The sequence below is a fragment of the Falco cherrug genome, chromosome 12 (assembly GCF_023634085.1).
Source record: "Falco cherrug isolate bFalChe1 chromosome 12, bFalChe1.pri, whole genome shotgun sequence".
NCBI classification, from domain to species: domain Eukaryota; kingdom Metazoa; phylum Chordata; class Aves; order Falconiformes; family Falconidae; genus Falco; species Falco cherrug.
In genome coordinates, this window is record NC_073708.1 from 9,931,346 (window position 1) to 9,955,945 (window position 24,600).

General features: G+C 60.6%; 2 protein-coding genes across 3 annotated transcripts; both read left to right on the forward strand.

Moving 5' to 3' along the window:
- The first annotated feature begins 905 nt into the window (after window positions 1-905).
- UAP1 (UDP-N-acetylglucosamine pyrophosphorylase 1) lies at window positions 906-8,540 on the forward strand. 2 transcript variants are annotated; one of them, XM_055725045.1, is made up of 10 exons: window positions 906-1,220; window positions 1,304-1,508; window positions 2,226-2,401; window positions 2,682-2,854; window positions 3,966-4,159; window positions 4,572-4,715; window positions 4,994-5,182; window positions 5,630-5,677; window positions 7,651-7,717; window positions 7,975-8,540. In XM_055725045.1, the coding sequence occupies exons 1-10, from the start codon at window positions 923-925 to the stop codon at window positions 8,065-8,067; spliced, it is 1,587 nt and encodes a 528-aa protein (XP_055581020.1). In that variant the 5' UTR covers window positions 906-922; the 3' UTR covers window positions 8,068-8,540. The 2 variants fall into 2 exon arrangements, with proteins under 2 accessions (XP_055581020.1, XP_055581021.1); XM_055725046.1 differs by lacking the exon at window positions 5,630-5,677.
- Window positions 8,541-10,850: 2,310 nt separating this feature from the next.
- On the forward strand, window positions 10,851-24,193 carry DDR2 (discoidin domain receptor tyrosine kinase 2). Its single transcript, XM_055724996.1, has 17 exons — window positions 10,851-11,121; window positions 14,668-14,762; window positions 16,657-16,759; window positions 16,880-17,111; window positions 17,194-17,341; window positions 17,472-17,577; window positions 17,977-18,160; window positions 18,232-18,475; window positions 18,597-18,659; window positions 18,802-18,932; window positions 19,434-19,644; window positions 20,111-20,334; window positions 20,452-20,588; window positions 21,012-21,203; window positions 21,353-21,587; window positions 22,088-22,237; window positions 22,683-24,193. Exons 2-17 carry the CDS (start codon window positions 14,678-14,680, stop codon window positions 22,818-22,820), a joined length of 2,583 nt encoding a protein of 860 aa, XP_055580971.1. The 5' UTR covers window positions 10,851-11,121; window positions 14,668-14,677; the 3' UTR covers window positions 22,821-24,193.
- Window positions 24,194-24,600: the final 407 nt, after the last annotated feature.

Consider the following 24,600-nt stretch of genomic DNA (forward strand, 5'->3'; position numbering starts at 1 on the left):
GTTGTCCGGCGTGACTTTCTGGGACACCGCCGCCACAGGAGGCCTGTCACCCCGTGCCGGGCCGGCCGGGCGACGGGGCCGTGACCCAGCCACGGCGGTGCTGGCGCCTTATGCTCAGTGGCTGAAAATTCCGGTGGGGGCCGGGCCGGGTCCCCTCGTGCCCCGCCGTGTCCCCCGGGCTCCGCTGGCCGGCGCCACCCGCGCGCTCCCTGCGCTCGCCATGGCGTAACGGTTTCCGAAATGATGTCACCGGAGGGAGCGCGGGCTGGGTCGGGCGGCGCCCCCGGGCCTTGCACAACTTCCCGCAGCCGGGCGGGCGTGGGCCGAGGCGGGCGGGGTTCTGGCTGCAGCCCACGCGGGTTTTACCCCATGCTCCCCTAAGGAAGGCACAGCGGAGCCGCGCTGGGGTTGGCCCGGGCACGGCTGCCCGTGGGGCTCCTGTGCAGAGCCCCCGCCTGCCCCGCTGGGGGGAGGTTCCCCCTCCTGCGGCGCGAAGGGGTGCTGCCCGTCCGCCCCGGGGGGGTCCCGCAGCGCCGCGTCACGCGTGGGCCGGGAGGGCGGGGCCGTTACGGGAAGGGCCGCTCCCGCCCCGCCCGCACGGAGGGACCCGGGCCGGCGCGCTGACGTGGCAGCCGTTACCATAGCACCCGCGGGGGGCACGCGCGCCCCTCCGCCACCACCGCTCCGATTGGCGGCGCCGCTGGGGAAGGGGGCGGGCTGCCACGCGCTCCTTCCCTCCACGCCCATTGGGTGAGCGGCGGGCACGCGTCGCGCGGGGTGCACCCGCCGCGGTGACATTGCACCCCGCAGCCAATGAGGGAGCGGGACGTACCGCCGCCGCTTGCTATTGGCGGCCCCGCGGCGGCGGGGGTCTATAAAAGGGCGGCGGGGGGGGCGCGGCGGCCCCGTGGCGGCGGGCGGGATGGAGGCGGTAGAGGACCCCGCGGGCGAGGCGCTGCGGCAGCGGCTGGCGGCAGGCGGGCAGGACCATGTCCTGCGCTTCTGGCCCGAGCTGGGCGACGCGGCCCGCCGGGCGCTGGCGGCGGAGCTGCGCGACATGGACGTGGTCGAGATCAACCGCTTCTTCCGCCGCGCCCGCGGGAACGGCGGTACCGGCGGGGCGGCGGCGGGGCTGGACGCGCGGATGGAGCCGGTGCCGCGGGACGTGCTGGGCAGCGCCTATCGCGACCGCGGGCTGGTGCCGGGCTGGGAGAGCCGCGGTAGGTGCGGGGGGCCGGCGGGGCCCGGCGCGGCGCGGTGCCGGCGCGGCGGGCCCCACGCGTGTGTGCTCTCCCGGGCGCAGGGCTGGCGGAGATCGCGGGGAGTCGCGTGGCCGCGCTGCTGCTGGCCGGCGGGCAGGGCACCCGCCTCGGCGTCCCCTACCCCAAGGGCATGTGCGACGTGGGGCTGCCCTCCCGCAAGACCCTCTTCCATCTCCAGGCCCAGCGCCTGCGGCGGCTGCAGCAGCTGGCGGAGGAGCAGCACGGCACCCCCTGCCACATCCCCTGGTGAGCGCCCTGCCCTGCGCCCCCGGGTGGCCTCGGTGGGGCCAGCCTCGTGGGGTGGCCTTGGTGGGTCACAGGGATGCTAGCCCCCTTGGTGTCAGCAGCCCACAGGCTGGTGGCAGCCCGGTTGGTGTCCATAGCCCGCAGGTCGGTGCTAACCCCTTTGGCAGTCCGAGGGCCCGTGGGTCAGTGCTGACCCTGTTGGTGTCCGTAGCCCGTGGCGTGGTGCCAGCCCAGTGGGTGTCAGTAGCCCACCGGTCAGTGCTCGGCAGCCTGAAGGCCTGGGGTTCAGTGCTGACCCCCGTGGTGTTTGTAGCCCATGGGCTGGTGCTAGCTCTGCTGATGCCAGTAGCCCACGGGTCGGTGGCAGCCCGAGGGCCTGTGGGTCAGTGCTGACCCCCTTGGTGTTAGTAGCCCGTGGGTCATTTCCAGCCTCCTTGGCAGCCTGAGGGCCCATAAGTCGATGCACACCCTCTTGCCTGCTCAAGTCCTGAGGTGCAGTAGGGTTGTGGAGGTGAGTGTTTGAAGGAGGGGTGAAACCCCTCGTTGGCTTGCCAAAGAGGTGGGACCGCACCAGGTCAGATCATTCTGAATGCTCGGGCAAGGGGGAAGAAGCCTGCCATGGGTGTTGTGGCTGGGGCTGTTTGCCATGTTTGGGCTGAGGGGTGTGAGACCCTGCCTCTCCTCACTGCTCATCATCTCTCTCCTGCGCTGTGACAGGTACATCATGACAAGTGGCCGGACTATGGAGTCCACCAAGGAGTTCTTCCTGAAGCATCGCTATTTTGGCTTGAAGAAGGAAAACATTATCTTCTTCCAGCAGGGCATGCTGCCTGCCCTGGGGTTTGATGGGAAGATCCTGCTGGAGGAGAAGGGCAAGATTGCTATGGCACCAGGTTGGTGGCCAGGAGGAACTGGCGGGAGGGGTGCATGGGGTGAGACACAGTGTTGAGAACAAGCTTTTGGAGCCTGCATAGGGCAGCCTTACAGCGTGATGTGGCCCATGGGTGACACAGGCTGGGAGGTGTCCATCTTGGTGGGGGGAGGACCAGGGTGGGGTATGGCTGGGCTGGTGACCCTCCACCCTGGCTCCATGGGGAAGGAAGATGGGTGTGGGTGGTTGACGGGACAGCTGAGTGTTGCTGCTGCATCCCCAGTGTCTTGTTCCCTTTACAGATGGCAACGGGGGCCTGTATCGTGCCCTGGGGGCACACGGCATCGTGGATGACATGGAGCGGAGGGGCGTGCAGAGCGTCCACGTCTACTGCGTGGACAACATCCTGGTGAAGGTGGCTGACCCCAGGTTCATCGGGTTCTGTTTGGAGAAGGGAGCAGACTGTGGGGCCAAGGTATGGTTTCCAGGGAAGGCAGGCACCACTTCCCTAACTCCTCATCCTTTCTTTGCCAGCTTGCTGCAGTCAGGAGGGATTGCTAAGCACCAGAAGCTTGCTGGTGGATTAGCATGTGCTGCCAGAATCCCACCTGCCCCTCAGGTCTGGCATCCCAGGGGATGCAGGTCATCACTGACCCCTGCCTGGCACTGCCCCTTCCCTCCCTTGGGAACGTGGCACTGACAACCCTAGGGCTCACAGGTTCCCTAGTCCCTGGGCCCAAGAGCTGCCAGGGAGCCCTGGATGCTGGGTGGCTGTGGGGAGCGGCAGGAATCCGGGCTGCCCGTGCAAGCTGCCAGCTGTCCCCAGCCGTGACGTCCTGGGCACTGGACCAGGACAGGGTGGGTGCAGCTGACTGCTGACGCTGAGCTCAGCCCCGTGTCTCCCGGGTAGGACGTTACACACCCAGAGCTTTATTTAAGGGCTGGATTAACAGCCAAAGGGGCTGAGTGATTGTGTTTGCGTTGGGCTTGGCTCTGACAAACAAATGAGAAGGCTTGCTGGCCTTGGAAGGTTTCTGAGTGAGCTGGGAAAGGGAAAGCAGTTCCTCCTCCTGGCCTGAGCGAGAGAAGGAGAAAATAAACCTTAGCAGGCAGAAAGGAGAAAGTCCTGTGGCCCTGCTGTGGTGGCAGTGACGAGTAGGGATTTGCTGAGGGGGTCCCATGCCCAGAGGGAGGTGTGTAGGATGCGAGGAAGAGGAGGGAGGTCAGGTGTAGGGTGATGGCACTGCTGAACCAGCAGCCTCCTGCCTGTGCGCTGCAAGCTGGCTGTTCGCAGGCGGGCTGGGTGCTAAAAATATCCATGCCCTCTGCCAGCCACGTGCGGGCTTGGTGCCAGATCCTGCCCGCATGCTCTTGAGTATACCTGGCACCCTGTGACCCAGCCCTGCCATCTCACCCAGTTCTGGTCGCCAGCACCAAAAGCAGCTGGGAGGGGAGGGCTCCAGCATCCCTATCCCTGCACTTTCCTGTGCAGGCAAACACCGTTCTACAGGGGCTGCTAGATACAGGAATACATTTGAAGTGCAGGGCTTTGGAGATCTTTCCCCAACAGTGCTTCCCTTGGGCAGGTGGTGGAGAAGACCAACCCCACAGAGCCGGTTGGCGTGGTGTGCCGAGTGGATGGTGTCTACCAGGTGGTGGAGTACAGTGAGATCTCCCTGGTCACTGCCCAGAAACGGGGCCCAGACGGACGGCTGCTCTTCAATGCAGGCAACATCGCCAATCACTACTTCACCACTGCCTTCCTGAAAGATATAGTCAAGTAAGGGCCTGCTGGGGTGCTGGAGGAGGAGCGCTGGTGCTGAGCCGAGCTGGCTGCCCCAGCCACCTGTGCCTTGCTTTCTGCTGGTTGAGCTCCAGCTGTTTGCAGCTGTGCTGGGGTGAGGCCTGTGGGGCTCTGGTCCCTGGCCCCAGCATGCACGGCCTGACCCCCAACTTCACGTGGTCCCTTCCTTCAGCTAAAGTTCCCCTTGGTCATTCCGCTGGTGCCAGAGTGCAGGCCCGTGGGGCTGTCCTCTCCTGGCTGCCATGGGGATGAACAGCCCCTGCCTCGGGGCGGGGGGGGGTTGGGGGCCAGTGCAGAGCAGCCATCCTGCTGCAGCAGTGTCTGAGCCGGGGAGGCTGGAAATGTGCCTTGCTTGGGTGACCGACACCTCTTCCTTGGCCCATTGCAGCACTTACGAACCGCAGCTGCAGCACCATGTAGCAGAGAAGAAGATCCCACATGTGGACATCGCTACAGGGCAGCTGATCCAACCGGAGAAGCCCAATGGGATCAAGATGGAAAAGTTTGTCTTTGACATCTTCCAGTTTTCCAAGTATGTTCTTTTCTCTCTGTGGGGAGCAGGCTGCTGGCTCTTCCTCGGGCAGCTTGGAGACCCTCTGGGGGGGTGCCGGGGTTGTGCTCAGGCAATGGGACAGGATCCCAGCTCCCGTGCTGTTTGACAGCAGTGGATGATTGTGCTCTGAGATGAGCAGGGACGTGAACAGCAGGAGGGACAGGTGCTTCCTGACCTTGGGAGAAGCCAAAGTGACAGGGAGCAGCCGTGTTTCCCAAACCTGAACCTCCTGTGCCCTGTTTCCCCTCCCCCACCAGGAAGTTTGTGGTGTACGAGGTGCTGCGTGAGGATGAGTTTTCTCCTCTGAAGAATGCAGACAGCCAGAACGGCAAGGACAACCCCACCACAGCCCGACATGCCTTGATGTCCCTGCACCACTGCTGGGTTCTCAATGCAGGGGGGCACTTTGTGGATGAAAATGGCACGCGCATCCCTGCCATTCCTCGGTGAGTTGCTGCTCCCAGCACTCCTGCATCCTTTCTGGGCTGGATATAAAGCACCGGGCAGTCCCCTGAAACCAGTGCTCCTGAAACCAGCGTTGCTGGAGTGACCAGCTCTAGGTCCCTTCTCCCAGGTGGTCTGTGGGGTAGAGCTGGGTGCGGGCTGGGTGGTGGCTGCTGGAGGGATGCTGGCTCAGTCAGCAGGAGCTTTCCTTCTTGATTGAATGCCTTTGAACCAAATCATGCCGATCTCTACTGCATAGCCAAGGTTGCTTGTGCAAGAATGAGGTGGCTTTCTAAAGCCCAAGTGTGCCAGCAGACCCCTGCAGCAGCCAGGCTGGGGTTGCAGCATCACTCAACCCAGAGACCTCCCGCCACCCCTGTTTGGAGAACAGCAAACCCCAGACTTTGTTTTTTCCCCACCCTTGCTAACCCTTGTTTATTCCCATGTAGCGTCACAAACGGAAGGTCAGATGCCACCCCAGCAGATGTCAATGACAAGTAACTATACCGTGCAGCGTGTATGGTGGCGGGGCTGTGCTTAGGCACTAACGGGCTGTAGGTGAAGCAGCGTGCCAGGCTGCAGTTGCCGCGATGGGTGCGTGCTGGTGAGCAGGTGCCCGTAGTGACTAACGGGGCTGGGGGCTGCATGCTGGGGGTGGGGCATGTCTCACTACAGGACCCTGCGGCTGCCGCTTCTCACGGTGGCGGGCGGTAGGCAGCGTCTGCTCCCTCCTTGGCTCCTTTCCGCAGAAGTGGGGATAACTGGAAGGGGCTTGTGCTGCTGGTACAAACGCAGGGCAGTGGGCTGTCTGCGCGCAGCCCTGAAGGCAGGATGCTGTTGGGAAACACGCTGGCGTGTCCCTTCAGTTACGCTCCGCTGTGCGTCACACCGTGGCGTAGCACAGCCCGGGCTGATCCCAGCCGGTCCCTAGCTGGAGGTGGCTGCCATCTCCCGGTGTCCGCCAGGCATCCGGGCAGATGGAAACGGGATTAAAAACACAAAGTAAACAGCAAGCGGGCTTTGATGTAGCATGTGCAAATCTCAGTGTGGGCGGCCAGCTGTGCTTTGTGTGACTTCAGCTCTTGAGTTTTGAAGATCCAGACTGTGACACCAGGGAAAGCCCCTGGCTCAGCACTCAAAAGTTTACAGAAGTAAATGGGAAAGTTGACAGAAACGTTAAAGCAACTTCTGTAATAGCAGCGTGTTCTTCTGCAGGTGCAGGGCACATAGAGCTGGTGAGTGTAAAATGACTTGCAGAGCAAGCTAGCCCGTTGCCTTCCCTTTTTTCAGGAGAAGTTGTACTTTCTGGTGGGATACACCTGGGGTCTTTGTTTTTAGTTCAAGGCTCCAAATGATTTGAGGCTTATTACTAGGCCATCACACTAGTTACAGTGTAGGATAAAGGAGGCACTTTATCCTACACATCTGTCAATGCCAGTTAACGGCAATTTTTTTTTTTTTTTTTTTTTCAAAAAAATATCTGGAAATTAATCCAGCTCTAAGGCAAACACAAGTGCAAGGGCTGGGTTAGGATGGGTGAGTTATATTTACTCGCAGATGGAACAGGAGGGGGCTGAGTGAGTGCGTGGCGGCAATGACGTTGTCACAGGTGACATGCTGCAGTGGCGAGAGGGTGTGAAGGGATACCCTGGGGTGCTGCTGTGGTTCCTCATCGGCTCCGCATGGCTGCACTCCCTGGGGCCAGGCTTATGTGCCGGCTGGATCCAGGGAGCATCCTCAGGATCCTACAAAGGCTTCTGGCAGCAGGAGTGCGGTTAGGGACCCCCGCAGACCCTGCCCAGCAGTGCTGCTGCGGCTGTTCTCGGGGGCAGGCAGAGCTGGTGTGGGTCTGCTGTTGTCCTCGCCAGCTCTGGCTTGCGTGCAGAAAGGAGGAGCTGAGACAATTGATCTGAAAGGCAAAGGCAGGAGGAGCAGGCAGTGCCGCAGGGAGTATTCCTGAGCAAGCAGACAGGCTTACCCTGTGTCCTCAGGTTGTGCTTTAAACAAAGAGTATATTTAAAAAAAAGACCTGTTGTGACAAGCCAAACGGGAAGGTGCTGTGAGTGCATCTTTCATCATGCCAAGGGTGCAAGAGGAGGAGGAGGAAGGGGTGACTGGCTTGCATGCAGCATCAAGTACAGCAGGGCGGTGGTCCAGGCCAGGGGCATAGGTGCTGCTGTAGTTGCCTACACGGAAAGGCATGTAGATCCTCATTAAAGCCGCATCTAAAACTCTTCTCTTTCAGTCGCTGCTGGTACCTAAACTTTAGCTTGCGCCTCTGTGGAAGCCACGCAAGGCTTGACTAACTCAGGGCAGCTCTGCACTGGCGGGGTCTTTGTGGGCCGGCAGCCACCGGTGCCCCAGACAGCCGCTGACCCCCGCACTGGCATCTGTGAGACCTCTGGGCACCACCCGTGTCCCTGGTGGGATGTAGCTAACCCTCCTGCCCTTTTTTTATCATTCTCTGCAGCTTGAAGGATGCAAATGACCTGCCAATCCAGTGTGAAATTTCTCCCCTTGTCTCCTATGGAGGAGAAGTGAGTACTGGCTCTCCAGAGCTCGGGTGCCCTTGCAGATTAACCAGCGGGGTGGGGGGCTGGCAGGGCACACACATGAGCCCTGGCCGGGGAGGGGGTGTAAGCCACAAAAGCATGACATGAATTCACTGTGGAGCTTTTTGAGGCAGTGTCCCCTAAGCTGCTGGCACAGGAGGGGACCAGAGCCACCTGTGAGGAGGTCAGCAGAGCAGATGACATGTGGTGTGTTCCTCAAGAGCTGCCTTGTCCTCCCTTAGGGTCTGGAAAAATACGTGAAGGACCGAGAATTTCGTGCACCTTTGATTATCGATGAGGATGGCATCCACGAGCTGGTGAAGAATGGGATGTAGTGGCAGCATGGTGCCCAAGCCAGGCTGCCCGTCCCACTGCTGGGCTGCGAGTTCAGACACATGAAGGTTTTTGGCTGTTACTGATAGGGGCTGGTCCTGCTTGCTCTGGCCCTGTGCAGAGGAGGATGTAACCCACTTGGTTCTTGCCATGTTGTACGCTTCTATTTATATGTTAATTTAAAACCCAAACACTTTATGGATTCTCCTGCCACAAAGCACAGCTATGGTGCTGCTTTTTGTGCTCTAGGCTGTGGGCATTTGTTTTTAAACATGTATATAGTAATAGTCATTGTACATGCAGAGGATTTTTATGGTACGGGGCTGGGGTTAATCTTGAATTTTTATTTTTCTCAAATCTACATGACTATTTTTTTTATTAGGGTCCTTGTCATTGCCCATGTCCTCCCTTTTGGTCATCCTTTTTATGTTGCACAACTGGAAGCACCCGATTAAACTCGTGAGTCCCTCCTGTCTGTCATCTGGTGGCGTTTTAGTGATGGTGGCTTTCTGCAGAGGCTCTGCTGCTAGAACAGAGGGCTGGCTGTGTCACACCAAGTGCCCCACTCTGCCCAGCATAGCAGGGTTTGCTGCGGGGGGGCTGCAGGCAGCTCCTCTGGCCTGTGACACTCATTTGGGGCATTGCCGCAGGAAGCGGAAGGCTGCATTTCCCTCTTGAGTTTCAGCAAATGGTGGCGAGCCCTGAGCAGGTAGGAACAGGCAGGTGTGCTGTGCTGCGCTGCCACAGTGCTTGGGATGAACCCAGCCTGGCACGGTGCCCTCCGGCTGTGCTGCGTGCCCACTGCTTTTCCAAGGAGGGCTCCTGCTGGAGCCCAGATCCCCACAGTGGGGTGTCCTATGCCCTTGGGCAGAGCAGCTCTGCTGCCTCCCCTTCAGCTTGCCGGGGGAGATGGTGCTCAGCCAGCTCCTCTCCTCCTCCCAAGCCCCACCACAGCCTCTACTGGGGGGGTGGGGGCACAGCCACCCACTGTACTGCAGCTGCCTGGGGGGGATTTTCCCTTGCAGGGCTGGGACTGGGGCCCAAACTGCTCCCCTGGGGAAAGTCACCCGTCCCCCAAGTGCCAAGGTGGCTGTCGGGCACCCCGGGCTCAACTGAGCACTTGGCCCCCCCAGGCAGCATGCCTGGGAAGCTGGGGCCATGTGGGGGGTCCTGGCCGGTGCTGTGGCTGCTGGTGGCTCGCCATGGGCCAGCTGGGCTGTGTGTGGCCAAGGCAGGCTGGCAGCTGCGGGTCCTGGGGGGGATGGCCTGGGATGGGGGCCAGAGTAGATGCAAGGAGCTGGTGCGGAGTGCTGTGGGTGGTCTGCACAGCCCCCCATCTGCTGGGCCCTGGGAGCAGGCACTGCGAGGAAGGGATATCTGCTCTCCAGGGAGCAGGTGGACGCCCCCAAAGCTGCTCTTCCTTGGCATGGGGCAGGCAGCAGCTGGAGGATGGTGTGGCCCACCTTGGGGGAATGCACGTGGTCCTAGGAGCAGTAATGAGCAGGAGCGAGGGTCTGCACAGTGGGCCCGAGGGGATCACTGCTCTGACCGGCTTCACAGCTGCTGGGAGGAGTGGAGCAGGAGGTGTTGTTCACTTTGCATTTTTTGGCTCTGCACATCGACACCTTTGCGTTGGGTCCTGGGATGGAGCGATGTGGTGCTGGCTGCTGCCAAGTCATCTGAGCGCCAGTCCTGGGTAGCAGGAGGTGAGCAGAGCGGAGCTGGCTTGTGTTTGTGCCAGCATGCACGTAGGGCAGCCTGTGTGCCGGCAAGGGCTTCATTCTGCCAGCTGATCCAAGGTGGCACGTGGGGCATGGCACAGAGCCCTGCAGTGGGCACCGCGTGAGCCTGCTCCTTGCCAGCCCTCCCATAGCTGTGCTGCTGCAACCACTGCACCCGCCGCATCCATGGCTGGGCTGGGCTGGCACCGCAGCCCCTCTCTGGTGGCAGCAGTGAGGGTCACCAGCATCCTGCCACGGGCAGGGGATGGCTCTCCCTGCTTGTGACTGGGTTTGCTCGGCTGGAGGGCAGGCAGGTTGGGAGCCCCAGGAGGTGGCTGGTTTAGGAGCAAGGCTGTAGCCAGGCTGTGAGGTGCCGGGTGGGATGGGAGCACTTTTTGGGAGCACCGACTTGCTGCTAGAGGTGCTGCTTTCCTCCCACAGCGGTGTGGGTGCTGGCATAAAATACAGCCAAAACACTAGTCTTAAAAAAAAAAAAAATGCTTTTTTTTTAAAAAAAAGATTTTAATTACGTTTTTACCTATTGCACAAAAATGAACGTGATCTGACGATTATTATTTTCTCCCTGCCCTGTTGTGTAGTCAGCGGCCGCGGTGCCAAGCTAGTGCCTGGAAATGATGCAAAACCACGACTTCAGCATGCAGCCTGGGGAGCCCCAGCGCTGCTTCCACACCGTGTGCCAGGGCCAGGCAGCCCCCGGCCGGTGTCCGTGCCGTGTGTACCCACGCAGGGCACGGGCACCCTTCCCACCAGGGGCTGGGAGTGGGGCAGCCCCTGCCCCTGCGGGACCCTCCAGGCCAGCGATGGGGCCTTGTGGAGACCCCCCATCACCTGCATTCTGGGGGTGTCCCGCCTGACCCTGATACTCCACGGTGCAGGAGGAGGGTCCTGAACACTGTGCCATCCTGCAACCACGGGAGCGAGCGCTGGAAAGCAAAACCCTGCCTATTGCTTTAAGTTCCCTCACTGGCCATGGGGATTTTTTTTTTTTTTTTTTTCATTTTTTCTCTTGCGCTATGAATGGGTTTTGCTGTAAATTATAGCTTTGCACACATTCCCTTGGGCCGAGGAAAATAACCTCCGTCGAAAAGGCAGCCTGGATTGGTGACTGGCTCCCCCTCTCCGCTCCCTAATTGAAACCAAATGTGCAAGATGTAGGATTGTGGGATTTCTGGCCGGCTCCCAGGAATCCGCAGAATGCAAACGCGCTCCCAGAGGCATCTTGCATCAGCCCGGGGAAGTTTGCTCCTCGCCTGGCTCCCCTGGCCCGGGCGAGGGGCGAGGAGCCCGCCCGGCCGCCACCGCCGCCCCGCTCCGGTGAGTAGCTCTCGGGTGCGTGGGGAGATGTTTGTCCCCGGGTTGGGGTCTGGGGGGGATGTGGGGTCAGCCGTGCTCCGTAGAGGGGCCAGAGCGTGGGGTTGGCTGGGAAGGGGCTGGGGCACAGCAGGGCAGTGTCCCCTCCCGGGGAGGTGACATTTGGCCCCTTCCCTCCAGTTTTGTCCCCACTGCCAGCATTGTCCCCCCTGTGCCTCGTGCCAGGCCAGTGTTGCGTGGTGGCCCTCTAACAGACCTGTGTGTCTGTTGGCAGAGCCAGCGGCGGTGCTGGGCTAGCCAGAGAGGCCCCACTGTCCCCAGGGACCCCCTCGCCAGGCACCAGGTCACACTGGCAAGGGGACACAGGGCCACCGGGCTGGTCGTCCTGAGCATCCTGCCCCCTGTCCTGGTGCTGGGGACCTGCTTGTGGCACCCCAGCCCTGCACTGTGGCAGAGCCCCTCTGTGCGCCGGGGCACGGGGCAAGGAGGAGGGCTGCAAGCTCCCAGCTGGCAGGGAAGGCTGGCAGGGTGCAGCACCCACAGGTCCACATCCCCGGGCCCCTTGGCCACCGGCTGTGCCGCTGGCGGGTCTCCCCAGGGCAGCTGGCACCGGCGGGGACGCATTGGACTCCCCTTGCACCCTGTACGACTGCAATGCCCCCAGCTGAGCCGGCCAACCTGTGGCTGGGGAGGTGCTTGCCTATGGAGAAAATGGGGCTGCATCCAGCCCAGAGAAGGTCTAAAATGGCATTTTTTGGAAGGAAGGAGAACTACGGGTCCCGGCATGCTGCACTACCCTCCCGCCGAGGCTGCGCCGGCGGCACAGCATGCTGGGGGCTGTAGTGCCCGCTGGGGTGGGGGTCCTGAACCCTCTTACTGAAACACTGCGTGCCTTGGGTCATGGCCCAGGGTTGCAGGGAGCCTCGTGCCACTTGGGGACATTCCCTCCAGCGTGGCCTTGGTGCTTCCCACCCGCCTGCCATGCCAGCAGGTGGGGAGTCCCTGGCCCCGCGTGAGGGCAGGGACTCTGCAGTGGGAGCCCTGGGAGACCCTGTGTCCGGGAGCTGGGGTGCACAGGGGGTGTGGGCTGCTGCTGTGCAGCCCCTTCCCCATGGACAGTGCTCCTCTGGTGCCAGCAAGGACAGTGGTGCCCACCTGGGGAGCGAGCTGGGGACTTCTACAGCCAGCGTGGGCTGGGAGCTAGAGGGACCACGGCTCGCGTGGTGTTTGTTTCTAAACAAATACGGATTTGATTTCCCCCCCTGGTGATTTCAGTAGAATAAGAAGGGCAGGAAATAAAAAGGGAAAACAAAAATACAGCAGCTGAGGGAAGGTCCTGAGTCCAGGCGACGCTAAGGAGGAGCTCCAAAAACTCTCTGCACTAAATATTTCCAGTGATCGAAAAGTTTCGGTAAACATTTTCAGGCAAAACGTTGCAAAGCCATCCCTTTTGCAGGGCTGTTGGAACAAAAATTATTTCCAGCTGGGTTGCCAGTACTGCTTGGCCAGTTTGACCGCGTGTCCCTTAGCCCCCAGCCTTGATGCCTGAGTCACTGTCTCCCTGTTGTCCCCCAGTCCCACTCCCCTGAGGAGCGACAAGTGCTTCCCGATGGCCACGCTGGGATAATTTCCCTATATTAGACTAAATGTAAGCACATTCCCTGCGGGAGATTACGGCATCTGGTATCCTGATGCTTAAAGGGTTTACTCAGCCTGAAAGAATAGTGGGGAAAAAAATATCCCTAGATGTTTTTTTGGAATGTAGAAGGAAATTAAGATTTTTAATGTTGGGGGAACTGGCCATCATCAAACACAGGAGCCTTGTGTGCACCTCTCAGCGATGCAGCTGAAATTCCCAGTTGCAGCTGAGTGAGTTGCAACTAACTAAACTTTCCCAGCTGGGAATGTATTTTAAAAAAGAGGAACCGCATAGGTTTTTTTTCAAAAACAAAGGGGAAAAAGTCACCCTAAGTCGAGGTGTTTATTTTTACCTCCTGCAGAGCTCATGGCGTTTAGCAGAGATCCCCTGGGAATGCAGCCATGCGCTGCTGGGTGCAGAGAGCCTCTGGCAGGGTGTGGGTGGCATCCCCCGGGGCTTTGCACTCCCCTTGGATGCTGGCACGGTCCCAGCAAGCCTGCCTCGCTCCTGCCGGGCCAAGCCCCCCGGTTCTGCTAGCCAGCGGGGCTGTGTCCAGCACCTCCCAGCTGGGCTCTGCAGGATGGAGGCATCCCACCCTATGGCAGCTGCTTCAGCGTGGGCTCGGGCTCGCTCTTGCCGGTGGGGTGGGCACAGGCAGACACAGCCAAGCACCCACCTGTGGTGTCACCGATGCTTAGCCAGCTTGGGGACCTGTCAACCCAGCCCAGACATCCCTGTATGGCAGGACTTGGCTGGGATTTACCCCAGCACTTGAGTGCAGCCAGGACCTGTATGGCCAGGAGCTATGGTCCCCTTAACCCCCAAGTTAATAAGTTGTTCCTGCAAAAGTTAATGTGCATGTAAATTAGATTAAAATAACATTTTATTTTTTTTTTTTAAATAAAAGGAGGACTAATCTGCATCCAATGCTTGTGTGAAGGGCTGTCCCAGGAGGACAGATATCCTCTTGGCAAATAAGGGAAGGGGGTGCTGGGGGCAGGGTTGGTTTCAGGGTGTCCCTGGTGTGTCCTCCATGGTGCCATGTCCCGTGGGGGGCCTCCAGAGGTGTGTGTGTGCAGCAGGAGCTACTGGGGGTCTGGGGCATCCTGGCAGCCAAGGGTGAGCCAGGGCCATGGCCGCTGCCCTGCAAAGTGGTGGTGGTGGCAGGGCTGACTCAGAGGCAGGGACATCCCAGAGCTGGGGCCAGGGGGAATCCCCTCATGCCATGGGCTGCACGCTGCCCTGAGGAGCCCCACTCGCACTGGTCCTTTCTCCCCTTGTTGCAGCCTGAGCCCTGCTGCCAGGACCCTCGGTCCCCTCCAGCCCCACACTCCTCTAGAGGCAGCGGGTACAAGCTGGTTCCCGCTCCCTCTGTCACACCTTTCTGTGTCACCCATGTCCCCGAGATCCGCTCCACCGGAGAGAACTGTCACAATAAATACACTGTAAATCTCAGGCCATTATCTGCTATTATCTCTCCCGAGCCAGCAGGCAGAGAAACCGCTGGTTGCAACACGCTATTATTTAGTTATACGATGGGGTTGTGCAACGTCTTGCTTTCAAAGCCATCCAAGGGCGGCCGGCCCAGCCTTTCTGCCCATCGGTGGAGCCGGACGGCGCCGGCCCTAAGCAGAGTCCCGGGAGGTTTGTGTAGCTCCCTGTGGCCCTTTCATGTGGCCGGCTCCAGGACGTGGCATGCCGTGGCTGCCAGGGTGGTGGTGGAGGGGATGGGACACAGGGACCCCTTTGACCACCATCGCAGATGTGAGGCTTGGGGCTCTGCTCTGGGGCTGAGGTGGGGACGCAGGGTCTCGTGCCGGGGAAGCCCTCTTGTCCTCGGCTGACCATCCCAAGCAGGACTGGCATTTCCCCATGGCTCAGCTTGACAAGTCCTGGCTCTGTCTCTGCAGGACTGCCGACATGCTGACCACCCCCAGGCCAGCCCTGCTGCTGCTGCTGCTTCTGCTGCACATCCCACAGGCTGTGAGAGCCCAGGTCAACCCAGGTAAGTGAGATGGTGACCGGGTGGCTGCAGGAGCCACGGGGTGTGTTTCCAGGGCTGTGCTCCTGTCAGGGCATCTGGGCTTGGGCTTGTGCCATATCCACCATCGCCGAGACTTTCCCAGCTCTGCGAGCAGTGTGTGATGGCCCCCCAAGCCCACACCTGCCCTGGGCACTGCTGTCCTGCATGTGGCTTGGCCACAGCTGGTGACACAGTAAGCATCCTCCGTGTGCTGTGGGTGCCTATCCTGGCACTGGCGGGGTGGTGGGGCACAGGCAAAGCGCTGCAGCTGGAGCCCCAGGTGCTGAGCAGGGCCCTTCTTCATCGGGGCTCATTGAGCCTGCTCAGTTTTGAGGCTGCGGCGTGCAGAAGGTGAGGCACCGGGGTATTGTTTGCTGCCGCTGGGACATGCTTTCTTTGGTGGTTTCGCAGCAAGCCAAGGTTGGCTTTTGTAAAGCGGCTTGACTAGGTGCCTGGCTTCTGCTCAGAAACCACAACACTGCGCCAGATGTCAGCGAGAGATGTGTATTTAAGTGGTGGTTTCTGCAGGGCTCAGCCCCCTCCTGTGCTGCAGGGATGGACGCAGAGCCCAGGCTTCCTCAGTGTGTCAGGGTTTCCCCAGGGCATCCCTGTAACAAGTCCCTTCAAAGGCTTCTTCTATCCATCGGAAGTCTGCTGGGTCTTCCCTGAAGGTTGCATGGTGCTTAGGGAAGCAATTCTGTTTCTTCTGCAGCCATCCAGGGCTGACAGTGCTGGCTTTGCCTGGCCAGGATGGTTATTACCTAGGGCAAAAGAGCTAGGCACGTTCAGCAAGAATTAAATGGGAATTCAGCGGGAGTTGCACTCTGCAGAACATTGCAAATGTGAAAGATGGAGCCAAGAAGCGATGCTCCCCATTGTGCTGAGGGTCATGCCGAAGATGTTCCCATCCCACAGTGGGATGCAGGGGATGGTCTCTGTGGCATGGGGACCTGGGCATGGGAGCTGGCTGCCAGGTGGCACCACATGCTGGGATGCAGGCTCCTTGCTGGTGCAGCATGGGGCCAGCTGGAGGCGGTGGAAGCAGGAGGTGGCCTTGGCACTGCACCCTTGCCTGGGCCCTGCCACCTCTGTGCGGGTGTTTGCTCGGGGTGGCTTGCGGAGGGAGCACTGTGGGCTGGAGCCGGCGGCCAGACAGTAAACATGGCCAAACAAGCTGGCCTTTCAGCAGCTCTCTTGGCAGCCAGGCGTGAAAAAATAACTCCTGGGAAGTGGTGTGGATGCAGTGCCGGGGGAGCCGGCTGCCGCTCGAGGATGCAGCCCGCCCGCCACCCCGGGTACTTTTCCACTGGCAGCTGGAGCAGGAGCAGGGCTGGTGATGGGAGCTGTGGGGACAGTGGGGACAGCGAGCGCCTACCTTTGTCGCTGGTACCCCAGGCAGGTGGGGGAGCAACGGGGCAGCGGAGAACAGGTTGCTGCGGGTGGGTTTTTTGGGCAAGCAGCCTCTGGAGCGAGCCCTCTGGATGCCCCCAGAAAGAGGAGCGTGGGGACAGCAGTGCCAAGCCACGGGCTCTCCCTTCCCGCAGCTGAAATGCTTGCCAGTAAGGCTGGAGGGATCTCCAGGGACCAGGTGTGCCCAGCAGCCCTTGGAACGCTGCCTTCCCTTGCTCCCAGCTTTGCTTCGAGCTGGGCTGGCATCTGCTTCTGGCCAGTGGCTCCGTTTGCTCGGGCAGGTGTGTGCCTGTGCAGAACCATCCCGCCACCCTTCATCCCCTCTCTGTAAGCCAGCGGGATGAAGAGCTCTGCGCCTGAGCTGCCCGTGGTGCTGTGGATGTGCCGCAGCCCCAGCAGTGCCATGTGTCTTGGCTGGCGAGGCGAGGAGGCATGCCCGCTCAGCACCCTGCTGGTCTCGTTGCAGCGGTGTGCCGGTACCCCTTGGGGATGTCAGGCGGGCACATCCCCGATGAGGACATCTCAGCCTCCAGCCAGTGGTCAGAGTCCACAGCCGCCAAGTACGGACGGTGAGTGCAGGGACCTTCCTGCAACAGCCACGGCAGGGTCTGGGCTGCCACAGAGGGGCAAAAGGTGGACATGGGGCTGGTTTCAGCTGCTGGAACGGTTCCTCCACTCTGGCTTCGCAGGCTGGACTCGGAGGATGGCGATGGTGCCTGGTGCCCTGAGATCCCAGTGGAGCCTGATGACCTGAAGGAATTCCTGCAGATCGACCTGCGCGCCCTGCACTTCATCACACTGGTGGGCACCCAGGGCCGCCACGCTGGTGGCCATGGCAATGAGTTTGCACCCATGTATAAGATCAACTACAGCCGGGACGGCACCCGCTGGATCTCCTGGAGGAACCGGCACGGGAAGCAGGTGAGGAGATGGGCAGGGGCTGCACCGGGCACTGGGTAAGGGGCTGCACCTGCCCATCCCCATGGTGCTTCTCTCTCCTCAGGTGCTGGATGGAAACACCAACCCCTATGACATTGTCCTCAAGGACCTGGAGCCACCCCTCATCGCCCGCTTCGTCCGCTTCATCCCTGTCACTGACCACTCCATGAACGTCTGCCTGCGCGTGGAGCTGTACGGCTGCGTCTGGCTGGGTGGGTGCAGCCCTGTGCCTTGCCCGTGTCACCGGAGCCCGGTGAGGGGGATGCCTGTCCCGCTGGGGGCTGGCAGAGCCCTGAGTGGGGTGTCAAGCATGGGCTGCCGCTCACCCTCTCCTCCCCACAGATGGGCTGGTATCCTACAACGCACCAGCCGGGCAGCAGCTCATCCTTCCCGGCGGCACCGTCATCTACCTGAACGACTCGGTGTACGATGGGGCATTCGGGTACAGGTGAGGACCCGGCAGGCTCATGCATGTTGTGGGTGCCGTGCTGGGCAGGAGGAGATGGGGGTGTTTCTTCCCTGCATTTGCAGACTGATGGGCTGATCCTCAGCAGAGAAAATACTTGGGGTGTCCCTGAAGCGGGGGACATGGCCAGCTCTGGGAGGCTGCACATCATGGTGGGGAAAGCACTCCCAGACCTCCGCTCAGATTTGCACTGACTGCACTGCATGCGCAGCACCCCGCAGCCTTTTCCAGAGAGAACAATAAGAAGAACAAAAACCCCTGCTGAATTTTCCAGGGGCTGCGAGGAGCTGCTGGAGGGGGATGGGTGGGTGGGTTGCTGGGTGGTGGCAGATTTGCAGGATTGGCAAGAGTCACGCTCCTTTTCCCCTTCACACACACCAGCATGACAGAGGGCCTGGGCCAGCTGACGGATGGGGTGTCGGGGCTGGATGACTTCACGCAGACCCACGAGTACCACGTCTGGCCGGGCTACGACTACGTTGGCTGGCGCAATGAGAGCACCGCTGGTGGCTACGTGGAGATCACCTTCGAGTTCGACCGCATCAGGAACTTCACTGCCATGAAGGTCCGTGCGCCCCCCGCCCTGTTCCCTGTCCCTGTCCCCCACTGTGGCTGCGCTGACAGGCTGCCCCACAGGTCCACTGCAACAACATGTTCGCCAAAGGGGTGAAGATCTTCAAGGAGGTGCAGTGCTATTTTCGGTCTGACGCTAGCGAGTGGGAGCCTGGTGCCGTCTCCTCAGTGCCGGTGCTGGATGACGTGAACCCCAGCGCCCGCTTCGTCACCGTGCCCCTGCTCCACCGCATGGCCAGTGCCATCAAGTGCCAGTACTACTTCGCCGACGCCTGGATGATGTTCAGCGAGATCACTTTCCAGTCAGGTACCTGCTACCACCGGTCCCACCGGGACCGGACACTCCTGGGGGGCTGTTTCAAGGAGGCAGTGGGGCTGTGGGGTACCCACGCCCCCCACTCTGATGCTGTCCTCTTCTCCCTTGCCAGACGCAGCCATGTACAACAACTCGGTGCCCCCCCCTGAGGCACCTGTGGTCCCTACCACTTATGGTAAGGCATCAAAAAGCACGTCACCCTGAGCTGGGTGGGGGGATGCTCTGAGGGGGGTCTGCCCTGTCCGATGGAGGAAAGGGGCAGTGGCTCTCCACACACCACAGCATGACAGGCTCTTGCTGTCCCTTTCTCCTGCCAGACCCCACACTCAAGGTAGATGACAGCAACACACGCATCCTGATTGGGTGCCTGGTGGCAATCATCTTCATCCTGGTGGCCATCATCGTCATCATATTGTGGCGGCAGTTCTGGCAGAAGATGCTGGAGAAGGTGGGCAAGCGTGGGGTAGCTTGTGAGGTGCTCCAGGGTGGTGGGCTTGTCCCAGAACGGGGAAAGCAGACTCCACATGGGGGCTGATGTTCCCTTCCCCTCTTTGGGAAGGTTGTGATTTGCACCCATCTCCCAAGCAAGGGGATTTAGCTGAGCAGGGTGGTGATGCTGGGATCTTCCTGCTCTCCCACCCCTCTATCCTAAAGCTGGGCTGGGGAAGAGGAACCTGAGGAGGGGGTCTCACTGCAGCCCCCGGCTAATCGAGGGCAGTCACGAAGGTGGTGTAGTGAAACTCTTCTCCGCAGAGGCAGACAATAGAAAGGGGTGACATGAGGACCAGCATCTTCCCTAGATGGGTGCTGCAGCCCTGGGACAGGGAGCTAGAGAGGGGAGCTTGGGTCTGAGCACAGGCTTGGTGCCATGGAGCACAGGACACCCCGTCCTGCCAGTGCCATGGGGACCCGCTGCCCAGCTGTCTCCTCCCTTGTGCCTCTCTCACAGGCGTCGCGGAGGATGCTGGATGACGAAATGACCGTCAGCCTCTCCCTGCCCAGCGAATCTAGCATGTTCAACCACAACCGCTCCTCCTCCTCCAGCGAGCAGGAGTCCAGCTCAACCTATGACCGCATATTCCCCCTGGGACCTGACTACCAGGAGCCCTCCCGCCTGATCCGCAAGCTGCCCGAGTTCACCCCAGGGGAGGAGGACACGGGTGAGAGCCAGGACACCCTGCATGCCCTGAGCCCCCTGCTGAAGCCCCCTCTCCCCAGCCCCAGCTCCTGGCCAATCTCCAAACATTTAAGCACAGAGGGGTGGGGGGAGGTCACCCATGCTCCTGTGCATCCTGCTTGGAGGTCACGCAGAGCCTGCGGCCGGGAACCATCGCCGGTGTCCATTGCCAGGCTAAGCTGTGTCCCCAGCGCATCCTTGGGATGCTCTGGCATCTCCTCCTTGGTGAAGTCTGGTGCCTGGGGCTGGGCTGGTGCATTTGTCAGTGGCGAGGAAGGGGCAGAGCAGCCTGTGATGCCTGCAGGAGCCCAGCCATGCTGGGGCAGCACGGCAGCTCTGGGGAGGACGGGGACGGAGAAGCCGGTGGCTGGAGTGTGAGCGGGTGCCAGGGAGCGGAGAGTGCAGGGCAGGACACCCACGGAGGTGCTGGCCCTGCTGTCCCTCCCCAGGCTGCAGCGGCCCCGTGAAGCCATCCCAGGCCAGTGTCCCCGAGGGCGTCCCCCACTATGCAGAGGCAGACATCGTGAACCTGCAGGGTGTGACAGGCGGCAACACCTACTCAGTGCCGGCCCTCACCATGGACCTGCTCTCCGGCAAGGATGTGGCCGTCGAGGAGTTCCCCAGGAAGCTGCTGACCTTCAAGGAGAAGCTGGGGGAAGGCCAGTTTGGGGAGGTGAGTGGCAGCTGGACCTGCTCTGAGGCAGGCTCGGGCAAGGCTCTTCCCAGTTTGCAGGGGCCGGGGGAGGCTGCCAGCCCACAGAGGTAATGGCTGCCCTGGGCACCCCTCCAGGTTCACCTCTGTGAAGTGGAGGGGATGGAGAAGTTCAAGGTGAAGGACTTTCTTCTGGAGGGCTTGGACGCCAGCTCCAACCGCCCCGTGCTGGTGGCTGTGAAGATGCTGCGAGCGGATGCCAACAAGAACGCCAGGTATGGGGCTGGGAGTGCACACACCCTGGCATTGCCCCCCATGTAGGGTCCCCCAGGAGAGCCGGGATGCTTGGAAAGCATCCCCCGCCTGCAGCAGCCAGGCGCTTGGTGCAGCTGCGAGGAACACACATCTGAGCTGTCTGGGGCTGCTGGGCTGCTGCAATTCAGGACTCTTGGTCCTCGCTGGTCCTAATCAGCTCCCCAGTGCCCCACCAACCCACTGAGGTCACCCCAAAGCCGTGTGTGGATCAGCCCTGAGCTTCCCCTTGTGGCTTCCATTCCCAGGGGAGGGGGGACCCGCAGGTCCCCCATGAGGCTTGGATGGGAGGACGGCACACGGGTGGCATGTTTGGCCAGTCCGTGCGCACCTCCGTGCCCCTCGGGGTCTGTCTATCCGATCCGTGTGGTTTCTGTTCCGGAAAGGAATGATTTTCTGAAGGAAATCAAGATCATGTCGCGGCTGAAGGACCCCAACATCATCCGGCTGCTGGCGGTGTGCATTGCGGACGACCCTCTGTGCATGATTACAGAGTACATGGAGAATGGAGACCTCAATCAATTCCTGTCCCGCCAGCAGGCAGGCAGCCCCCCCGCCGGCCATGCGCCCACTGTCAGGTAGCACTGCCCGGGACAGGCAGGGGCAGGCAGCGCTGCCTGCTCTAGGCACGCTGCTCGGCAATGGGGCACCTGCTCGGGGCCATGGACCCCATGGCTGCCGTCCTTCCTGGCATCTCAGTCCTACTTTGTGTTCCCCCCCCCGGCAGCTACAGTGACCTGCACTTCATGGCCACCCAGATCGCCTCTGGCATGAAGTACCTCTCCTCCCTCAACTTTGTGCACCGAGACCTGGCCACACGCAACTGCCTGGTGGGGAAGCAGTACACCATCAAGATTGCAGACTTCGGCATGAGCAGGAATCTCTACAGCGGGGACTACTACCGCATCCAGGGGCGGGCGGTGCTCCCCATCCGCTGGATGTCTTGGGAGAGCATCCTGCTGGTACGTGGGGGCTGAGGTCCTCTGACGGATGCGACGTGGACCTGGGGCTGCTCACAGTCTTGGTTCCTTGGGCTGGGGGGTGCAGAAGGGATGGGGAATTCTCTCCTTCCTGGAGCCTAGCTTTGGGGTGAAGCATGCAGAAAGGCATGGCAGGAGAAGAGGACAAAGGTGATCTTTGGTGTCCAACCTTTGGGAGGAATGCTTGATATTTTCTCATGGCCATGATCAGACATGGAAGAGGGAGGAGGGTTACATTATCTCAGCAAGGAGCTGAGTCCTTACCAAGCCCCAGCTCTTAGAGCAGTTGCTGCAAGCTGGACCTGGAGCTCACCAGGCTCTGGCCCCAGGCAGAGAGCCGGTCCGTGGGACAAGCCCTGCTCTGGGCCCAGGTCTGGAAGCTGAAGCAACCCAAAAGATGTATTGAATCCTGAGCACGTAGGGCTTATGGAGCAGGATGGGGTAATGCCTGTGCCTGACCCTCCTCTGCTCCCTCTGGCCAGGGCAAGTTCACGACAGCCAGTGATGTGTGGGCATTCGGCGTGACGCTGTGGGAGACCTTCACGCTCTGCCGGGAGCAGCCCTACTCCCAGCTCTCCGACGAGCAGGTCATCGAAAACACCGGCGAGTTCTTCCGGGACCAGGGCCGGCAGGTAGAGATGGGACAGGACAGGATGGGCCGGGATGGAATGGGATGGGGCTGGGTGAGAGGGGATGGGACAGGATGGGACATGACAGGCAGTGGTGTGCTGGGGACACCAGGGTCTTGGGGAAAGACTTTAAGGTGACCAGATAGGGAGCCTGGCTATGTGGGAGTTATGGGACAGGAGCTCCTCTGGGAAGGAGCCCTGGTGAAGGGCCTGGCGCAGCAAATCCTGCACTTTACACAGCCCTGGGCACCGCCAGCCTGCTGACCCCACTCTGGTGTTTAGCCAGGCTGGGAAACATTCCCAGGACCTGCACTTTGCTGTCTGGATGTCCCCTCGCCCCTCAACACACAGCAGCACAGCCCCTTGCCTCACTGCAGGGAGCGGTTTGCTTTTTTATTTCCGTGTCAGTAAGTCTCTCCCTTTGTCATCTTTGCTTTTTGTTTTGAAGACCTACCTTCCCCAGCCTGCACTTTGCCCTGACTCAGTCTATAAGCTAATGCTCAGCTGCTGGAGACGGGACACTAAAGATCGGCCATCCTTCCAGGACATCCATTGCCTTCTCCAAGAGTCAGCCAGTGAAGAATGACCTTTTGCTCCCCCGCAGCCTGGTCCCCATCCCTTCCCATTCCCAGAGGAGCCCCATACGCAAACTGAAGCCACTTCACTCGGACTTAGCAATAAAACCCAGGCAGCTGGTCTTGTTCTCATTGTACAGTGAAGCCTCAGAAGAAAACCCCAAGGGCAGCAAGGAGAGCCACGGCATGGGACGATTCGGACCTCCTGCTTGCTTGCTGACCCGAGCCCAGGAGCGACGTGGGCTGAGATGAGGGTTATTTATTGACACAGTGTGTTCTTGGTGATGATGACCAGGACAGAGCAGCTTCTCTCCCCTGGTTGGAGGGGAGAAACATCAGCTGGACCTTCTCCATGAGGAATCTCCTGGCCCATACATGGGGCAGGTGCCTGGGGAAGGGATGCGTGCGGGTACGTGCCCGCTGGAGCAGGGACCGTCCAGCAGCCACAACCTGCTCAAGGAGGAGCTGGGAGTTGCCGCTAGCTCACAGCGGGCTGTGCAATTACAGGGAGAAAACAAAAACTCCCCAGACATTTTGGACTTTGGATATGCTGTGTGGAGGGGCAGGAAGCCCCGTCCCTGCTGGCCAGACCCCAGTTGCACAGGGAGAAGCCTGGTGTGCTGCCGGCTCCTTGCCTGGCTGCTGGGGTGGGCAGCGTGCTCAGCTGCAGCTCCTCCCTGTCAGCCAGGGAGGAGTGGGCATGCCAGCCCCGATGAGAAACATGCCAAGGGGACCTCCTCTCACCACCCACAGCCACTCTAGAGCTGCTCAACTGCCCACAAAATGCATTTTGGATGCCCCACGGGTGCTGCACAGCAGCAGGATGTTAGCACCTTTCACCTCCAAGGGGAAATCTTCAGGTCCTCCTCTCCCAGGATAAATCCACATCTCCACCTGCCGTGAGAGGAATTGCACATAGCAGAGCTTTCACCGGCTGCTGCCCAATGCCCAAGCCTGCAACAGCCCGTGGGCATGGAGCAGCAGGCACCCCAGCTCTCCCTGGCTCTTGGCCCAGAGATCGCAGCTCGGCTAAAGCACCTGGACTCTGGTGCCCTGAGCATCCCACAGCAGTCTGGCACCAGTCCGTCCTTCCAGATCCGGCAGCTCCGTGAGCAAACTGGACAGGTGCCAAAGCCGCATGTCCCCCAGGAGCCCTGGCAGGGTACCCATCATGCCCCCGTATCGGACCCTCCTGCTGCTGGACAGGAGGAACTTTGTACTTTGAGAGTACACGGACCCCTCCATACTTTCGTATGCATTAATTCAGCACCATCAAGTCACGCGTGGCACAGTTTCCAGTATACTATTGCTAAGGCATGTATATATTCAGTAGATGCACCTACATATAGGGGCAAACCCGCTGAAGAGACACTTGCTACGTGAATCTGCTTGCATGGTTTCCTTGTGGCACTTCAGAATGCAGCTCGCCTCCTCTGTGGGCATCCCCGGGAGCCCGGCCAGTACCCACCGGCTGGGGTGCTTGGGGGCTGCACTGTGTGCCCTGAGATGCTGTGTGGGGAGAGCTTGGGGGAGCACACACGGGTAAGCACAAGAGATGGAGGAAGGATGCTGAAGAGACCTGCTGGTTGACCCACAGCAGTTGTCCATCTCCTTGGGTGACAGGGAGGGAGGGCGCTCTGAGGCTCAGCATCCGCATCAGGAGATGTCACCAGCAGGGACCGAGGTGTGATGGTGGGTCTGGCAGAGGGGAGGGCAGGGGTAGGGGTCTGTGCTCTGTGGGCAGGCTGGCTGGTCTCCCTGCACGTGGTTCTGCTGGCTGTGGCAGAGGAG

Bases quoted from the DNA above. Each gene is read 5' to 3' on its own strand.
- UAP1 (XM_055725045.1), top strand. From the start codon at position 923: ATGGAGGCGGTAGAGGACCCCGCGGGCGAGGCGCTGCGGCAGCGGCTG. The intron at 5,183-5,629 runs GTGAGTTGCTGC...ATTCCCATGTAG, and splicing joins CGCATCCCTGCCATTCCTCG to CGTCACAAACGGAAGGTCAG. The intron at 7,718-7,974 runs GTGAGTACTGGC...GTCCTCCCTTAG, and splicing joins TTGTCTCCTATGGAGGAGAA to GGTCTGGAAAAATACGTGAA.
- DDR2 (XM_055724996.1), top strand. From the start codon at position 14,678: ATGCTGACCACCCCCAGGCCAGCCCTGCTGCTGCTGCTGCTTCTGCTG. The intron at 18,161-18,231 runs GTCCGTGCGCCC...GCTGCCCCACAG, and splicing joins GGAACTTCACTGCCATGAAG to GTCCACTGCAACAACATGTT. The intron at 20,335-20,451 runs GTGAGTGGCAGC...GCACCCCTCCAG, and splicing joins GGGAAGGCCAGTTTGGGGAG to GTTCACCTCTGTGAAGTGGA.